This window comes from Monodon monoceros, unplaced genomic scaffold (genome assembly GCF_005190385.1).
Source record: "Monodon monoceros isolate NGI ecotype Baffin Bay Population unplaced genomic scaffold, NGI_Narwhal_1 Super_Scaffold_12, whole genome shotgun sequence".
Classification (NCBI taxonomy): Eukaryota; Metazoa; Chordata; class Mammalia; order Artiodactyla; family Monodontidae; genus Monodon; species Monodon monoceros.
Genome location: NW_021703768.1, coordinates 34,469,315 through 34,489,038, shown reverse-complemented (window position 1 = coordinate 34,489,038; position 19,724 = coordinate 34,469,315). Strand labels below are relative to the sequence as shown.

At 38.5% G+C, this 19,724-nt stretch overlaps 1 protein-coding gene and 1 long non-coding RNA gene across 5 annotated transcripts in view; one reads left to right on the top strand and one right to left on the bottom strand.

Moving 5' to 3' along the window:
• LOC114891890 overlaps nucleotides 1-19,724 on the bottom strand; it is a 253,784-nt gene that overhangs the window by 98,060 nt on the left and 136,000 nt on the right. The gene's annotated exons all lie outside the window — the stretch shown is intronic.
• C6 (complement C6) overlaps nucleotides 1-19,724 on the top strand; it is a 92,851-nt gene that overhangs the window by 50,077 nt on the left and 23,050 nt on the right. For all 4 annotated transcript variants that reach the window (XM_029216381.1, XM_029216385.1, XM_029216382.1 and 1 more), the window contains 7 exons: nucleotides 2,835-3,001; nucleotides 5,362-5,587; nucleotides 6,491-6,662; nucleotides 7,000-7,111; nucleotides 10,274-10,406; nucleotides 11,308-11,496; nucleotides 16,235-16,325. In XM_029216381.1, coding sequence (XP_029072214.1) covers nucleotides 2,835-3,001; nucleotides 5,362-5,587; nucleotides 6,491-6,662; nucleotides 7,000-7,111; nucleotides 10,274-10,406; nucleotides 11,308-11,496; nucleotides 16,235-16,325 — 1,090 coding nt within the window. The remainder of the gene's footprint in view (nucleotides 1-2,834; nucleotides 3,002-5,361; nucleotides 5,588-6,490; nucleotides 6,663-6,999; nucleotides 7,112-10,273; nucleotides 10,407-11,307; nucleotides 11,497-16,234; nucleotides 16,326-19,724) is intronic.

Here is a 19,724-nt window from a genome sequence, read left to right as displayed (position 1 = left end):
CTAACACCATACACAAAAGTAAACTCAAAATGGATTAGAGACCTAAATGTAAGACCGGAAAGTATAAAACTCTTAGAGGAAATCATAGGAAGAACACTCTTTGACATAAATCACAGCAAGATCTTTTGTGACCCACCTCCTAGAGTAATGGAAATAAAAACAAAAATAAACAGATGGAACCTAATGAAACTTAAAAGCTTTGGCAAAGCAAAGGAAACTACAAACAAGATGAAAAGACAACCCTCATAATAGGAGAAAATATTTGCAAACGAATCAACAGACAAAGGATTCATCTCCAAAATATATAAACAGCTCATGCAGCTCAATATTAAAAAAAAAAAAATTAAAAAATGGACAGAAGACCTAAATAGACATTTCTCCAAAGAAGACATACAGTTGGCCAAGAAGCACATGAAAAGATGCTCAACATCACAAATTAGTAGAGAAATGCAAATCAAAACTACAAAAAGGTATCACCTCACACCAGTTAGAATGGGCATCGTCAGCAAATGTACAAACAAATGCTGGAGAGGGTGTGGAGAAAAGGGAACACTTTTGCACTGTTGGTGGGAATGTAAATTGATACAGCCACTATGGAGAACAGTATGGAGGTTCCTTAAAAAGCTGAAAATAGGATTACCATATGACCCAGCAGTCCCACTACTGGGAATATACCCAGAGAAAACCCTAATTCAAAAATACACAGGCACCCCAGTGTTCACTGCAGCACTATTTACAGTAGCCAGGTCATGGAAGCAACCTAAATGCCCATCGACAGAGAAATGGATAAAGAAGATGTGGTACTTAGATACAATGGAATATTACTCAGCCATAAAAAGGAACAAAATTGGGGCTTTTGCAGAGATGTGAATGGACATAGAGACCGTCATAGAGAGTGAAGTAAGTCAGAAAGAGAAAAACAAATATCGTATATTAATGCATATATGTGGAATCTAGACAAATGGTACAGATGAACCAGTCTGTAAGGCAGAAATAGAGACACAGATGTAGAGAACATACGTATGGACACCAAGGGGGGAAAGCGCTGGGGGGGGATGAATTGGGAGATTAGGATTGACATATATACACTAATATGTAGAAAATAGGTAACTTATAAAAACCTGCTGTATAAAAGAAATAAAAATTTAAAAAAGAGCTTTGATTTGTCTATTTCTAACTCTGAGCTACTTTGATTAAATCATTTGACTCCAAATTTTTATAATCTGTAATGGTACCATTAAATTTTTTTGAGGCTATATCCCTAATATATGTATACTTACTAACAAATGTTTATAAATATATTATTTCTAAAAATACATTATGGACAAAAATATATACAAGTGTGCAAAATAGAAAATATCAAAAGATAATCTATATGAAATAAACAGAATTTTCCTTGTCTTGCTCATATCATAATGATAATACTTCATAAAATTCCTTAAAATTTTTGATATGTTTTGAGAGTGGCTTGCTGTCAAACTCATGTTGTGATTGATGAGAAGCTTGTGGAAGAAATAGAAGTGTCTGCTCTTCCTTCTATTAGTTGTTTTCCTTATGTTTGCACTGTTGGTATCATCTTCAGTCTGCATTTTCTTTCTGGAATCCTTTTAAGCAATTTATTCACTTGTAAGCGTTCTGTTCAAAGTAGCTAATAGAATAGTAAATAGACTTAACTAGTTCTTTCTTCAGGGTCCCATTCTTAGCATATATAGCTCTTACCAGTGTCAATCCATTTATGACATATATCAATCTGCATATCAGAGTCACCGTCAATAGGTATATGATATATTGGCAAATAATAATTTCTCCCTTATTTTATTTGAAAATTAAATGCAAAAAAACTCTAACAATTTCTTCTTATACCCCTCTTAAGCAGCTCACTTTGAAAAGGACCATACTTTTTTCATAGAGACAGTATTTCACCCATTGTTCTAATCATCCTAGACTCTCTTACTGTAGAATTTCTAAACAGTTGGGGGCATAGCTGATCCTTACTGACACTCCATAACAGACACCAGATTAATGCCATTAACTATTACCCATATCACTAGCCTCTTTCCCATTTGATTTTATTTCTCACTATAATTTCTTATTACTCAGTTCCTACCCATATTAAAGACACCATTAGTTAAGAGGAATAGTTTTGAAAATTTATATGAAAGATCTGTGCTGTATAGAGTAAACGCCAGTACCTCTAAAGCAACATTGTGCCAACTTTTAACTTGAGATTTAATTTTTTTTTTTTGGTTAGTTGTACTTTTACTCCTGTCTTTAAGCTTAAAGGTATTCTATCAACATTTTTCTGTAATTGTAGTCAGTTATGGCATGGCAGTCAACTGATTGGGTACCAGAAACCATGTGGTTTACGTTATTCCAGGGGCCCAAGACATATGCCCATATAAGTCAAAAGTGGGAGGCTTGGCATCAAAGAGCAGGAGACAGAGTCCTCAGGCCTTGGGCTACATCTGCATCCCAGCCCCACTCCGCCCCCTTAGTATCCATGTGTTCCAGGCCAAATTACTTCTGGCTTCAATGTCCATGTTTGTAACACCTACTGCTCTGGGTTGTTAAGAGAATTACATAAATAATGAGTGCAGAGTGCCTGGCATACATGTGTTGCTTAATAAATGGTAGCTGTTGGCACTATTATTATCATTTCTATTATTAAACTCCCTATAGGGACAAGAGACATGTTCTCTTGCTTTTCACTTAGTTTACTTAATTGAGCTACATGACTCTGCCATCTGCTTCTTTCTCCTGTGCAAATAGGCTTTACTTTCAAGTTTGAATTTGCAATAAAATTAAACGAGTAATTTTCTTGAAATACCTTGCAGGTTCATTTATTCAGGGATCAGAGAAATCCATATCCCTGGTTCAAGGAGGGAGGAGTGAGTATGCAGCAGCTTTGGCGTGGGAGAAAGGGAGTTCTGGTCCAGAAGAGAAGATATTTTCTGAGTGGTTAGAATCAGTGAAGGAAAATCCTACTGTGATTGACTTTAAGGTAAGATTGAAAAGCATTATGGGTAAGAGCTAAGGCAGTTCTCTGGCAGCCCAAACTGTACATCACACAACTCCTTTTCCATTTTCTTCTCAGATGATAAAAGAAATGTCTTTCTTTAGTGTGTATGCACAACATACCTTTTTAAAAAACATTAAATTAAACATCTCTTGTTTATGCTGTTCAAACAAGCATTCTGTAGTACAGCATTTAGAATTCCCAGCACACATTAAATACCAGAAGAGGGAGTTTAGTGCATGAAAATGCCTAAACTTACCTGGAGTAGTGTTCTACTCCCCATGTATGTAATAAATTTGATTTCTGTACTTTTCTTGCAATTCTTTATTTAATAAGCCCTGCTAAATCTTCATTTATAGCTCTGTGGGGTAAATGGGATTTTAGACCCATTTGATTTTCTGTTTCTATCACCATTGATTAAATTTACCAGTCTTATATTTGTTGTAATTACATTAAAGGGTGATTTTTATTAGGTATGAAATACTTTGTCCACAAATCAGTCATATGCCACTTTGAGCCAGTTTTGCCTAAAACATAAGCACATTTTAAAAAGCTCCTTAAGGAGCTATTCTGCTCATTTCATTTAAATGAAAATAAAGGAGTTCAATCATCATGAAGGCAGAATGATTTACATGTAGCATGAAGATACTTGGAGCTCTACAGGTTATGGTAGGAAAATGAGGTCCAGCTGCCCATCTGGGCACTTGTGAGTCATACACTTCACTAGAGAGTCATTCCTCTGAGGTTTTAAAATGTTAATTAAAATGAGCCCTGGAAGACCTAAATAGACATTTCTCCAAAGAAGATACACAGATTGCCAACAAACACATGAAAGGATGCTCAACATCTCTAATCATTAGAGAAATGCAAATCAAAACTACAATGAGGTATCACCTCACACCAGTTAGAATGGGCATCATCAGAAAATCTACAAACAACTAATGCTGGGGAGGGTGTGGAGAAAAGGGAACCCTCTTGCACTGTTGGTGGGAATGTAAATTGATACAACCACTATGGAGGCTCCTTAAAAAACTAAAAATAGAACTACCATACGACCCAGCAATCCCACTACTGGGCATATACCCAGAGAAAACCATAATTCAAAAAGAGTCATGTACCACAATGTTCATTGCAGCACTATTTACAATAGCCAGGACGTGGAAGCAACCTAAGTGTCCATCGACAGATGAATGGATAAAGAAGATGTGACACACATATACAATGGAATATTACTCAGCCATAAAAAGAAACGAAATTGAGTTTGTAGTAAGGTGGATGGACCTAGAGTCTGTCGTACAGAGTGAAGTAAGTCAGAAAGAGAAAAACAAATACCATATGCTAACACATATATATGGAATTTAAAAAAAAATGGTTCTGAAGAACCTAGGGGCAGGACAGGAATAAAGACACAGACGAAGAGAATGGACTTGAGGACATGGGGAGGGAGAAGGGTAAGCTGGGACGAAGTGAGAGAGTAGCATGGACATATATACACTACCAAATTTAAAATAGATAGCTAGTGGGAAGCAGCCACATAGCACAGGGAAATCAGCTCGGTGCTTTATGACCACCTAGAAGGGTGGGATAGGGGATATGGGGATGTATGTATACATATAGCTGATTCACTTTGTTATAAAGCAGAAACTAACACACCATCGTAAAGCAATTATACTCCAATAAAGATGTTAAAAAAAAATGAACCCCGATTTTGTGTTAGCTCCATATTTGTTACTGTAATTCTTCTATTGATCCTACCAGCAAGTTCATTTCTCTATTTTGTCTCTCCACATTTTCTCATCTGGTTCCATCAAAAGCCAGTAGTAGTGTCCCTGGAAAAACAAAGAACACTGAAAGCCTCTCTTCACCCTTTCCAGATTTTTCTCCTTGAGTCAAACTTGATGAGCCTTCAGCAAAGCATTCCTGAGCTGCCTAACTCTTGGTCACTTTTCTCAGTACTTTGATGCATGCATTTGATGCTTAATAAACAAGTCGATATAAATCCAAGTAAGAGACACTTCATGTGAGGCTTCCTCCATAGTAGAATTCTGGGGAAAGTAAGCTCCAGATACTTTACACCTGCCATGTTTTAGGGACAACAGAAGCCAGCTAACCTTGCAGATAGCTGCTCTACCCACTGTAGAAGGGAAAGAAGCTCCCCCACCCTCATGGGAAGGGCTTTTCTCTGCTAGTCCAATCGACAGATATACCATATTCTACAACAATCCCTTTGAAGTGTGGGATTTTCCATACCTTGCCTCTCATTCTACGGGAATTGGGCGATGATGGCAACATATGCCAAAGAGATGTGACTCTGACTGGACCTCCTCTCTCCCATCTGCTCTTAGCTTGCTCCCATTACAGACCTGGTAAGAAATATCCCCTGTGCGGTGACAAGACGGAACAACCTCATGAGAGCTTATCGAGAATATGCAGCCAAGTTTGACCCCTGCCAATGTGCTCGATGCCCTAATAACGGCCACCCCACGCTCTCAGGGACTGAATGTCTGTGCGTGTGCCAGAGCGGCACCTACGGTGAGAACTGTGAGAGGCGCTCTCCGGATTACAAATCTAGTAAGTGTCAGTAACTTGCTATGAGGTAGGAAGCTTTCCCCTCCCAAAGGTATTGTAGGTTGGTCAATGAAAACAACAAAACAAAACAAAACTTCTCTGCATAAGAGAACTGCTTAAGCAATTTCCACCTTATGCAAACTCACAAGGAAAACAGGCCTGGAGAAAGTTAGACTCAAAGGTCAAACAGTCCTGATGTGAATCTCAGCTGTAACCTACCAGCTTTGTGACCTTGGGAAAGTCACCTAACCTCTCTATGCCTCAGTCTGTTCATCCATAAAATGGGGATAATGCCACTATATACCCAAAAATTATATATGTGTATATATATATAAAATATACAGCACAATGCCTATAACATAAAATAGATAAAATAATAAAACACACTATAAAGTAAAATATGTGATGCTCTTGTTAACCTCTTGTGCATTATAATGTAGAATGAGGGTGGCTTGTAATAAGGGATAAATTAAGACACAACCAAAGTTTTCATACAGGACCAAGCAATGTTCATACCTCTAACCCTCCTTAGAAAGAGGATATGTCATGGGAGTAAGAATATAGTCTATTACCTTTAAAAATGTAATTTTATATATATTCTATTTGGAAGAAGTTCACATGTATACATATATTTATGTATATATGTATGTGTGAGATATGTTGCTGACAGTTGAAAATGATTCATAGTTGTTGCCATTTTATTCAGGCTGTGGGAACAGGAAAGGGAAATCAGGTGATATGTCAGGCCCTTTGCACAGATAATTTCTTTTAATCCTCACAATAACCCTATGATATTCCACAAAGGCTCCCACAGCTAAACTGTGAGGAAGCCAAGTTGACCTGGCTTCAAAGCCCCAATTCTCCCAGAGGCACCATGATCGGTGGATGGGTCTTCCTGTGTTCCAGATGCTGTAGACGGGAACTGGGGCTGCTGGTCTTCCTGGAGCACGTGTGATGCTACTTACAAGAGATCAAGAACCCGAGAATGCAACAACCCTGCCCCCCAGCAAGGAGGGAAAAGCTGTGAGGGGGAGAGGCGGCAAGTGGAGCACTGCACATTTTCCATAATGCAGAACGAGTAAGGATGGATACGGGGAGAGAGCAGGGCATCTCCCCCAACACCACTACTAAACTAGACAGTTAAGATATTTATTTTCTTACTGCTATGTAAAGAAATGATTAGAATTTTACCTATTCCAACACAACATATCAGTGAGGTGTTAGATCGGCTGCTACCCCTTTTTCTCTCTGTTTTCTTTTTTAAATGTATTATATACACATATATATACACACATATATAATGTGTATATATGCATGCATATATGTGTATACACAAACATGTAAATGTGTATATATATATATATATATACACACATATTTATTGTATTATACACACGTTTGTTTTTCCCTTTTAGTGGACAACCATGCATCAGTGATGATGAGGAAGTGAAAGAAATAGACCTCCCTGAATTAGAATCAGATTCAGGGTGTCCTCAACCAGTCCCTCCAGAAAATGCATTTATCCGGGTAAGCATCCTGACCTTTACTTTAGGTTTGGAATCCAAAAAAATAGAACTTAGGAAACATACACTTTCTTTTATTTACAGTTATTTTTTTCTTAGTTTAATACCTGTTGACTTAAAAAGTAAAAAAGGAATATTTAGAAAGTCTCCATCACTTTTCACTGTGAATTCCCTGGAGGTGTCCTCATACCTGGTTGCTAGACCAAACTAACACACACACTTTTGTGTGCCTGCACTACTAACTCGTGTGGTGGTACATTTATGTGAGTGGAGAATGGTTTGGATGACTTCTGTAGGAATCTGCAACTAAGATCTGACTGTTTATTTCTGAATCTGAGCAAAGTAACCCCCTATCTAAGGCACGTTATCAGAGAAACAAACTAGTCTTTACTGTAACATAGGAGGTGTTGAGTCTGTAATGGCTTCTTAGGTTAAAAACCTATAGAACTCTTAAGCAGTCAGTACAGTTTTAATACCTTTTAATTTTATCATTTTTCATTAAACCACTATATGCTTCTATGATTAAAAACAACTAAATACTTTTTCTTAGACAGTTCTGTGGCTTTAGATATAAACTTTCAGGAGATAGATGATATTTAAAATTGATCACGGGAGGCATATGCCCTAATCAATTTTACCTTTATTAAAAAAAGTTTACCTTTCTTAAACTCAGTAAGGCCTTTAATCTGTTTCCAACTGTATCATATTTATGATGAAAAATCAATACCCTCGATTCTCCAGAGCCAGCAAATAAATATCGATGGAGCATAGTCTGGGCTAATGTATCTTCCCTGTTCATTCATCTTCTGTTCATGTATAAGGTACCAGGCCTAAAGTTGTGAGGGGGAGGAAATATTTTGGAGGGGGAGTAATGTCGATTAGTCTTTACTCTAGAACCAGAGATTCTCACACTCCAGATGCACTAGAGGCTAATCTTGAGCAGGGCCCAGAAACTTCCATAACTAACAAGATCCCTGGTAATACCGATGCTGCTAGTTCAGAAGTCACACTTTGGAAACGAATCCTTTAGAATAGGAGTTAACAAATGATGGCCCACAGACCAAATCTGACCTGCCCTCTGTATTCTTTTCTTTTCTTTTTTTAATGAAATTTATTGGAACACAACCACATTCCTTTGTTTACATAATGACCATAGCTGTTTTGTGCAACTGTGACACAAGGTGACAGACACTGCCTGACCTGCAATTGATGATCAAGGCCCTTTATAGAAAAAGTTTTCCAGTCCCTGCCCTACAACAGTATCCTCAGAATTACATTTTATCAGATCCAGATACCTAAATAATTTTTAACCTGTTTGTGCCAGCTGCTTAAATAAAGTATTAAAATGATTGACATTCTAATTTTAAAAACACACAAAGGGTTTAAACAGTGGTTCATTCTTCTAATGACTCTTTACAAAATTAGATTATATGTTTCCATTTCCATGAATAAGTTCACTCCTTGTTTTAATTTGTTCTTTATTAAAGGCCTAATTCCTACCTGATGATAGTTTTTGCACAAAAGTAATACAATTTTAACTTTTCCTAATGAGTACCTTCTAGATTCCTAGTAGCAAAATGCTCCTTATATGGAGTCAAACAGAGGCAGGTATGCCTCATTTCAGGCTAGAGCAATCATGTCATTGCACGTGAAGATATCTTTTCAGTGACCAAGACACAAGTCCTACCCCCACTGGCAAGTGACAGTGACTAAGAGTTCTTGTTTAGTCGGTCTAGCAGATATGTCGGACAAAGCTCGATGGTTGCAACATACACTTATATGTTATAGCTTCATAAAAGAAATGGAAGCAGAAGTTTATGACAATAATTTACTTCAGGATGAATGTGCAGGAAAAATGTGCAGCCTTTGAATAAAACATCTAGATCATTAATACTACTCATCATGCCATTTCCCTTGGAAACACAGCCACACCCATAATAACCAAAGATGGAATGCTCTTTTTTGTATTCAGGAAATTAATCATCTTCTAGGAGAAAAGTTGAATCACATGGCCAAGTAATAACAAATGTTGACGATTGAGCTTTCACCTCCCTCAAAATTCCCAACTTCGATTCTCAGAGAATAATTTCCTAGTCAATTCTCTGTACTTGTCTCCCACTAGGTAAGGAAAGAGTTACATTGCTGTTACATTACTGTCTTCCTAAGAAGGAGAGTGTTTTGCATTTTTTCAGCAAAGAGTTATTAAGCCCCGTGTAAAGGTTTGTGAGGGGAGACCTGGTAATAGAAGTGCCACTCAAGTGTAGGGGTGGGGATGATAAATGTGATAAACATAAATTAGAGCTTTGTACAAGTTTCCCCCCAAAACTGAAAGGATGGTACACCTGATGAAGCTGGGGAAATGAAAGAGATTCTCCACAGAGGAAGTTCTATTTGAGTTGGGCCTTGAGAGAACAGAAGAGAGAAGATGTTGAGGATAGAGGGAACAGCCAGGTAAAGACAGGGAGGCATGAAAGAGAGTATTATGTGCAAAGAATAGCAGATGGCTTTGTTTTGCTAGATGATAGGTTCTATTGGAAGAAATGGCAAGAGGTGAGGATGGGAAAGTGGGTTAAATCTCATATTCCAAGCTAAGAATATAAAACCCATCTTATCTTTAAAATCTTTTAGTGAACCCCAAATGCCAGGAGTTGTACTTTAATTACACATTAACTGGGAAAGTATATGATGATAAATAGGTTATTAGGAACACTTTCAAATGATTTGTAGTCAGTGTGTTACCACAGCATCTGCCTATATTTGCTGCGTATGCAGGATACATTTTTTATTCCATTTATAGCCACTACAGGATTCATATATAGTTTTCTTTTTCTTGCAATAGTAAGCCATCTCATATACAGAGGAGAGCAAGTTATTAATTAAAATAAGTATATATATTCTAATCAATTTAAGCAGCAATATGGAAGATGGATTAGAAGAGGGACCAATTAGATAGTTGTCCTGGTAAGAGATAATACATGCTGTAAGCAAAGACAATGATGATGGCAAAAGAAAGGAGAGAATTTTGAGACATATTTAGAAGTAGAAATTGAGCAGACTCTGAGTAGATACAAGAGTGAAGGAACAGAAAGAATCCAGGAGGACCCCGAGGTGTTTGAAGGTATTATTCATAACATTAGTAATGTGCTGATTTCTGTTTTAATTCTAGAATGAAAGGAAACTGTACTCCGTTGGGGAAGAAGTTGAAATCATATGCCTTACTGGTTTCAAACCTGTTGGATACCAGTACTTCAGCTGCTTACCAGACAGAACCTGGAGGCGAGGAGATGTGGAATGCCAACGTGAGAACTGGGCAGGCCTTCCACATGACTCTGCTAGAGAATGGATGTGCCCCAAATAGAGCAAAGTCACACCCTTAGATTAGTACACTTTACTATTTTTTTAGTAACTCTAGTGAAAAGGTTTAGTAAGGCAGAAAGTAGGATTCATCTGCTCAAATTAGATTTCAAACTATCTTCATATTTTAGTTTTCCTGCCCCTGAGTATTAGCAGGACTGTGAGGCATGTGTTTAAGAAGAAATCTGGGAAGTCTGCTAACTGCATCTAACCACAGGCATCTGCCTTGCCCGATGTACAAAGAGATGCGAAATAATGAGTCCCAGGAAGCTGATACTTACACTCTTTGTGTATCAGAGATGGGATTTTTTGTGTGAAATGCAATTTTCTCCTTGGAGCACATCCACATCTTTTGCTCAAAGAGAGAGGAGGAGTTCGCAGGCTCCCCACATACCCATGCTTCAGGAAAGTCAAAATGCGATTAAACAAGGCTCAGATGGGGACTCCAAAGAGTTATTCTGGAATATCATGACACAGAGTTGAGACCAGTGTCAATTAGAACATCCTGTCTCTGTGTCACCCACAATGTGGTGACTTGCTTTGGGGAAAACTCACTGGGGAGAAGAGTGGAAAAGATTATTTCTTGAAAAGCTCCCAATGATATAATGAAAGGAGTATCTGAAGCCAGTTCCTTAGCAAGTTCTTCAGTTAATGGAACTAAAGACAGTTTCCCACTTTCCAAACTGGGATCCTCAACCCCCAGTCTTTCTCATCAAAAGGCAGCATTAAAGCTGAACCAATGTGGTAAATCATATTAAAATCACTTCTTGGATTGCACAAAATCTGCCTGTATCCATTGAGTATTCTGCTCCACCAAATACATCTGAAATATTTCTCTCTCTGCAGGGACAGAGTGCCTCAAGCCAGTGGTGCAGGAAGTACTGACACTGTCACCATTTCAGACATTATATAAAATTGGTGAATCCATTGAGCTAACCTGCCCCAGAGGCTTTGTTGTTGCTGGGCCATCAAGGTACACATGCAGTGGGGATTCCTGGACACCTCCCATTTCAAGCTCACTCGCCTGTGAAAAAGGTGAGTAGCTGCTCAGGATACTGGGGTCTGCTAAGGTGGTGTCCTTTGTGGTTGGTCGTGTAGCATCTACAGAGGAGCTATTTCTTAAGAAGATTTCACTGGCGGGCTGGGTTGTATTTCACCCCGTGTCGATGATGAGGTCAGGCAGCACATAAGTAGCTATTGGTCAAGTGGATATCTTCAAATATTAGACAGTGAGGTCAGTTTTCTTTTCCAATTTAATACTTCACAATTTTGAGGGAGTGCAAGTGCTCTCATATGAAAAAATCAGAATTGATGGTTAACTGAAAATTTAGTTCAAGTGGAGAGCCATAGAAAAGTAGTCCACACTACTTTTTAATTAAACATTTTATTTTAACTTAGAACATAGAAATACACAAATATTCGCCAATTTTCTGACATAGGACCAACCTCTTAGTTCCTAAAGGGTCTCCTGATTTGAGTTTCAAGATTTTTCTCAAATAAAACAAATACATAATTCATCATCTATGTTATCCCATATCAGTTTCTCTAAAACAATGGGTTTTTTAACTCCAAGTGGGGCACTTCTTTAAGAAACACCTCTGCTTAAGTCCCATCCCCTGGTTCTGATGCCATTGAGCTGGGAGGGCCCAATATTTTGTGTTTGTATAAAATCTCTCTGAGTTAATCCAGATACAGACAAAGTTGAGAATTATCTCTCTTTGGAAGAGAGGTGAAAGCTTAAAGGCAACTTTTGCATCAAATTTGACTACAAAATGCTTTTATTTTTCCTTAATCTTTTATAGTAGTCTCATCCACATTAATTCACAGCAAAATTTTTGCAAACCACTTTCAATTATTCAGCATTTTCAACTTAGTTTTTATAAAAATAACTTTTTTTCCTCCTTTATCAGTTGATATGTTTAATCAACTTACACAATTACAATAGTAACTGGCATAAAGAGACTTGGAAACAAACAAAACTGACTCTTGGTAAGTCTATAGCTGGACTGGTAGGGGCAGAAGTGTGAAGCTGTGGAAGAGAGGAGCCTATAAAACTTGCAGTTCAGTGTCGGACAGGCAGCTGGCATGGAGCAGCTGAAATCCCTGGTTAGTCTGGCCTGTTGGTTACTTGGAGGACAGTTAAGGGAGCTTCTACTAATTCATATCTTCCAAACTTCTCAACATGCTTTTTCAAATAATGTCTCATTTTTAATCAGAGAATTCTTGATGATCTCTCTGAGCTCAGACATGATTGAGCCTATTTTGTCAAGGAAAAACCAAAGGCACAGAGAGGCTAAATTAGACCCAAAGTCAGACAGTTTGGGTCAAACAAGAACTGTGCAGCAGCTCTGATAATTCCTCAAGCTCTCTGCCATCTTGCCTTCTTTATCCTCTTCTGGGCTTTTACCATGTGTGAAGGAAAAGGGGAAACTTAACCTATTATAAAAACCTTAAAACTATTGATAAAGAGACCACATGGAAATTTGTGAGAACTTCAGGTTAGTATTGTAGCTTGGTTTCACTCGACTCCTGATCATATATGTCAGAGGTATGAATGCATTTGGGGACCACAGGGTTTAGAGAGTTAAGATCCTCTGGGCATCTTAGGTAGCATCCTCCTCTTTATAAAAATAACAGCATATGTATACACACACACACACACACACACACACACACACACACGCAAATGCACACACGTCTCTGTGTTTGGAAAAGAAATTAAAATTATAATCCAAACTGAGAGATAACAAAATGTTCTACATCGAGATAAAGGAAAGAAATATCCCATCTCATATACTTTCTCTCAACAACGTTGGCAGGAAGATCAATGAAGGGAGTGAAGGGAGTCACAGAAAAAGAAAGAAAATCATCAATAAAACTGAGCACTCTTTCCTGTCAATGTGGGAGGAGCTGTGTGATAAAGAGACTTCAGGTCATTTGTTGGCCAGGAAGACTTTTAATTTTTTCAATGTGAAAAAGAATTTTGCTTCCTGAAGAAATGAGATGCTGCACACCTCCACTGTTAGTTTTTTCCCTTCCTCTGAGAAATCAACACCTCCAGAATATCCCCTTGCCCTCAGCACTTAAAAATCACAATGTTCTCATTTCCGTGTTTCTCAAAAACTGTGCAGGGCAGGCAGCATGGGCAGCTGAGGGCCAGTTTGGGCTTCCACCTGATGCTTAGTGAGGGAGCAAAGAGTCCTTGCAGGTGATCATTGATGATGTCAAATCGGTAGGGAGGGAACAATGCTCTGTGTGCTTGAGAGTTGATGCTCTTTGGAAACAATGTATAGCTTAGGGTCCCTCCTTGACCTAAGCGTGGATTTATTTACAAAAGCCAAAGGCCACACAGAAACCAAAGAAAAACGAGCCCATGTCAATGGAAATCTTAGTATCTGAGACCTTACCATCAGCTATAGGTCTCCATGTTCATGAAAGTTCTGAGCCAAATTTCACCAGATGGAATGAGGGTCCTAACAGAGAGTAATAATAGGGAATGGAAATGCATAGCAGCAAAGAAGAAAACCTACCAATTTTCTAAATCTTTATTTTTGCCTCTAATATAAACTTCCTTCCCTACCAAACCTCTTGCCTGATATACCTGCCTACAGCCCTCCTTTGACAATTACTTGCTTACAGAGGCCACTGTGGTTCTGTGGATGCCTGATTAGTCAGATCCAGTCCAGGGACTAGACTGTGTTTCATCCAGGAGCCTCAGGATGTCAGCTCCAGGTTTAATTCAACCAGTCTAAAGCTTCTGTGGATGAGCCTGAACAAAAGCAAAGATAACCAAGATTTCCCCTTCCATATAATACATCCAAGTGTTCTTCCTTCTATTTTAATCTCCCTTCCTCTCATACACACTATTCAATTGCTCATCTTAGGTCAAGCATCATTTCCTTATAGATCTTCCTTACATTTCTCAGTTGGATTTTTTTGGTGATATGATCTCCTGGAACTTTATTTTTTCAAAATACCTATCTCTGCCTTTAATTATAAACCCATCACTATGATTGTTTGATTAATGTCTGTTTTCCCACTATTAGGGGACTACTGCTGTTTTCATTCTATTTTTTTTTCCACATAACATCCTAATATCTAGAATATCATAGGGATAAATAGCCACATTTGGCAGTTGCATTTCTTCATTGATTATTCTTATAAGAAAAATCTGACTTTCAAGCCATTATCCCCCCAAATCTATTCACATGATTGTCGTCACTGACATCCATATTGCTTAACAGAATAGACAATATTTTGGTCCTCATCTGCCTTGCCCTCCCAGCAGCATTCAACAGTGTTGACCTTCTGCACATTCGTTCTTTCCCTGGCTTCCAAGACACAGCGCTGTCTGGTTTAGCTTCTACCTCTCTGGCTGCTGCCCTCTATTTTTGGCAGGCTCCTGCCTTTGCATGGACTTTAAATGTAGTTCCTCAAGGCTCAGATCTGTCCCCTCACCTCATGCTACGCTCTCCTGCTGGGGAATCTCACCCATACCCATAGCATCAATGATTCCCCCATAGGCTAATAACAAATTTAAATCTTTATCACAGACTTCTCCACTGAGTTTTAGACTTGAATATTCAAATTCCTATGTGTCTATTTTGTTTGGCTGTCTTAAAGAGACTATAAATTCAACATATGCAGAGAGGAATTCTTGAGTCATCACCGTAGCTTCCCTACAACTAACATCTTCTAGTATTTTCTATTTCAGTTAAGGCACCAATATCTATTCTCTCATGCAAACTATAAACCTAAGAATTATACTTGGCAGTTCTCATAACTTACCCACAGTATGCAATATCATCCATTTTATGTGCTTAAAATGTCTCAAGTTCATCCACTTCTCTCCATTTCTACCTCTGGCACTTCGGTCAAAATTCCCATTCTCTTTCACCCAAACTACTATAATAACCTCATAAATTGTCTATTCTCTTGACCACCATGCCTCTCCAAATTCATTCTCCACAGAGAAACCAAAATTAACTTCTTTTCCAAATCCAGACCTGATTTTGTCACACCACCCCCTGCTAAAACCTATCAAAGACTTGCCACTGCTTATAAAATAAGACAAAAATCCTTTGAAAGCCCTTTATGACCCTACACAGTCTGCCACACAGCCATCTCTCTGGCTGTACCATTTCCATGCCCTTGTTTCCCTGGCTTTCTTACAGTTTCAAGAAAGTCACACATTACCTCTCTTTTGACCATGTTTATGCCTGCTATTGCCTTTGCTTCAAACACACTCCCTTTTCTCTTCCCATTTTACTGTTCATAACCTTCCTGGCTACATCAATTTTCTTGATTATATGCTTTCTCTTCAATAGCACCAATAACAGCAGCAATTCTATGTGTACAGTGTGTTTTTTTGATTAATGTCTGTCTGCTCCACAAGACTAGAAGCTCTGAGAGCATGGGATATGGGTCAAATTTTTCTCAACCCACTATCCCCAGAACCTACGGCGGTGCTGGGAAATCATAGTCGCTCAATAAATGTTTGAATAACAAATGAGCAAAAATTTCACCAATTCCATTTTCTTTAGTTCTCTGAACTTAGCAGCAGTTCTAGGTTGGAAAACGACAGCTCCTAGAGCTAGAAAGGACCTTTCAGATGGACTATTTCATGACAACATATTTGGAAAAGCCAAAATGAATGCTCTAACTCCAAAAGATAAATGAGAATTTTTCACCACTGCCTTTTCTCCTAAATTCAAACTTATCACCTGAAATCCACGGTGTGCATTGTTCTTATCTTCATTTTCTTTTGTTTCAGATACCTTGGCACTCTTAAAAGGCCATTGTCAACCAGGACAAAAACAGTCGGGATCTGAATGCATTTGCATGTCTCCAGAAGAAGACTGTGGGTAAGAGATACTCTATGGACTCTGTTTAGAAATGGAAAACCAGTCTAGTGTAACCAATTTAATGGAGGAGCTGGGCTTCTTGAACCATTTAGACAAAGCATATTAATTCTTCACATAACCGATACTCCTTATGCTCTGTTGAATTCTTCCTTCCCACTTGGTAGCAAGCTTTCTTAATTGCCTCTCACCCTTGTCCACTAAGTTTGCATGGCTTTTGTTACTAAAACAGTCTCATTCTGCGGGCACGAGCTGCAACTATCAGTGCGGACACCAGAGATGGGCATGAAGTGCTAAGGCTGCTACTGCAGCCACCAAGAATCCTATGTGCAAGCACAGGTCACTATCCACATCTCCTGTCCTGGAAGCCTGTGCAGCCCGCCACTGCCAGGGTCCCATGATCGAGGGACAACTTCCCCAAGAGAATACAAGGTGCACCTCAGGCTGGTGCAACATCATGCCAGCCTCTGCCACCACAGGCTCGCCCCTCATTCTGTACCCCTCCATCGCCCCAGCCTGAGTGAGCCAGAGCACCATAATCAGCCACTCCTTTAACCCCGTCCTGTCTGGGTGAAGAACAGATGCCAGAAGGCAACATACATGAAGAGGCGGGGCCAAATCCAAAGCTGAACCCTGGGAGCTGTGCGAACAAAGAAGAGAAAGGGAAATTTCTCCCAGCAGCCTAAGGAGCAGCGGATTAAATCTCCACAATCAACTTGATGTACCCTACATCTATGGAATACCTGAATAGACAAGGAATCATCCCAAAATTGAGGAGGTGGACTTTGGGACCAACTGTAGACTTCGGGATTGCTGTATGTGACTGACTAGTTTCTGATTTTTATGTTTATCTTAGTATAATTTTTAGTGCTTGTTATCATTGGTGGATTTGTTTATTGGTTTGGTTGCTCCCTTTTTTTATTACTTTTTAAATTTTATTAATATTTTCATTTTTTATTTTAAAAACATTTTAATTTAATTTTATTTTTTTCTTTGTTTCCTTTTTTTCTCCCTTTTCTTCTGATCCATGTGGCTGACAGGGTCTTACTGCTCCAGCCAGGGGTAAGGCCTGAGCCTCGGAGGTGAGAGAGCTGAGTTCAGGACATTGAACCACCAGACACCTCCCAGCACCATGTAATATCAATAGGTGAGAGCTCTCCCAGAGATCTCCGCCTCAGTCCTAAGACCCAGCTCCACCCAACGGCCAGCAAGCTCCAGTGCTGGACACCTCATGCCAAACAACTAGCAAGACAGGAACACAGCCCCACCCATTAGCAAAGAGGCTGTCTAAAATCATACTAAGTTCACAGACATCCCAAAACACACTGCTGGAAGCAGCCCTGCCCACCAGAAAGACAAGATCCAGCCTCATCCACTAGAACACAGGCACCAGTCCCCTCCATCAGGAAGCCTACACAACCTACTGAACCAACCTCACCCACTGGTGGCAGACACCAAAAAGAACGGGAACTACAAACCTGCAGCCTGGGAAAAAGAGACCCCAAACACAGTAAGTTAAACAAAATGAGAAGACAGAGAAATATGCAGCAGTTGAAGTAGCAAGGTAAAAACCTACCAGACCAAACAAATGAAGAGGACATAGACAGTATACCTGAAAAAGAATTCAGAGTAATAATAGTAAAGATGATCCAAAATCTTGGAAATATAATGGAGAAAATACAAAACATTTAACAAGGATCTAGAAAAATTAAAGAGCAAACAAGTAATGATGAACAACACAATAAATGAAATTAAAAATACTGTAGAAGGAATCAATAGCAGAATAACTGAGATAGAAGAACGGATAAGTGACCTGGAAGATAAAATAGTGGAAATAACTACCACAGAGCAGAATAAAGAAAAAAGAATGAAAAGAACTGAAGACAGTCTCAGGGACCTCTGGGACAACATTAAATGCACCAACATTTGAATTATATGTGTCCCAGAAGAAGAAGAGGAAAAGAAAGGGTCTGAGAAAACATTTGAAGGGATTATAGTTGAAAACTTCCCTAACATGGCAAAGGAAATAAAGTCCAGGAAGCACAAAGAGTCCCATACAGGATTAATCCAAGGAGAAACATGCCAAGACACATATTAACAAACTATCAAAAATTAAATATAAAGAAAAAATAATAAAAGCAGTAACGGAAAAGCAACAAATAACATACAAGGGTATCCCCATACGGTTAAGAGCTAAATTTTCAGCAGAAATTCTGCAAGCCAGAAGTGGCAGGACATTTTTAAGGGATAAAAGGGAAAAACCTACAAACAAGATTACTCTACCGAGCAAGGATCTCATTCAGATTGGATGGAGAAATTAAAACCTTTACAGACAAGCAAAAGCTAAGAGAATTCAGCACCACAAAACCACCTTTACAACAAATGCTAAAGGAACTTCTCTGGTCAGGAGACACAAGAGAAGGAAAAGACCTACAATAACAAACTCCAAACAGTTAGGAAAATGATAATAGTAACATACATATTGATAACTACCTTAAATGTAAATGGATTAAATGCTCCAAACAAAAGACATAGACTGGCTGAATGGATACAAAAACAAGACCCATATATATGCTGTCTACAAGAGACCCACTTCACCCCTCGGGACACATACAGACAAAGTGAGGGGATGGAAAAAGATATTACATGCAAATGGAAATCAAAAGAAAGCTGGAGTACCAATTCTCATATCAGACAAAATAGACTTTAAAATGAAGACTATTACAAGAGACAAAGAAGCACACTACATAATGATCAAGGGATCACTCCAATAAGAAGACATAACATTGTAAATATTTATGCACTCAACAGAGGAACACCTCAATACATAAGGCAAATGCTAACAGCCATAAAAGGGGAAAGAGACAGTAACACAATCATAGTAGGGGATTTTAACATCCCACTTTCACCAATGGACAGATGATCCAAAATGAAAATAAATAAGGAAACATAAGATTTAAATGACACATTAAACATAATGGACTCAATTTATATTTATGGGATATTCTTTCCAAACACAATAGAATACACTTTCTTCTCAAGTGCTCATGGAACATTCTCCAGGATAGACCATACCTTGGGTCACAAAACAAGGCTTGGTAAATTTAAGAAAATTGAAATCATATCAAGTATCTTTTCCTACCACAATGTTATGAGACTAGATATCAATTACAGGAAAAAAACTATAAAAAATACAAACACATGGAGGCTAAACAATACACTACTAAATAATCAAGAGATCACTGAAGAAATCAAAGAGGAAATCAAAACATACTTAGAAACAAATGACGATGAAAACATGATGATCCAAAACCTACGGGATGCAGCAAAAGCAGTTCTAAGAGGGAAGTTTATAGCAATACAAGCCTACCTCAAGAAACAAGAAACAACTCAAATAAACAA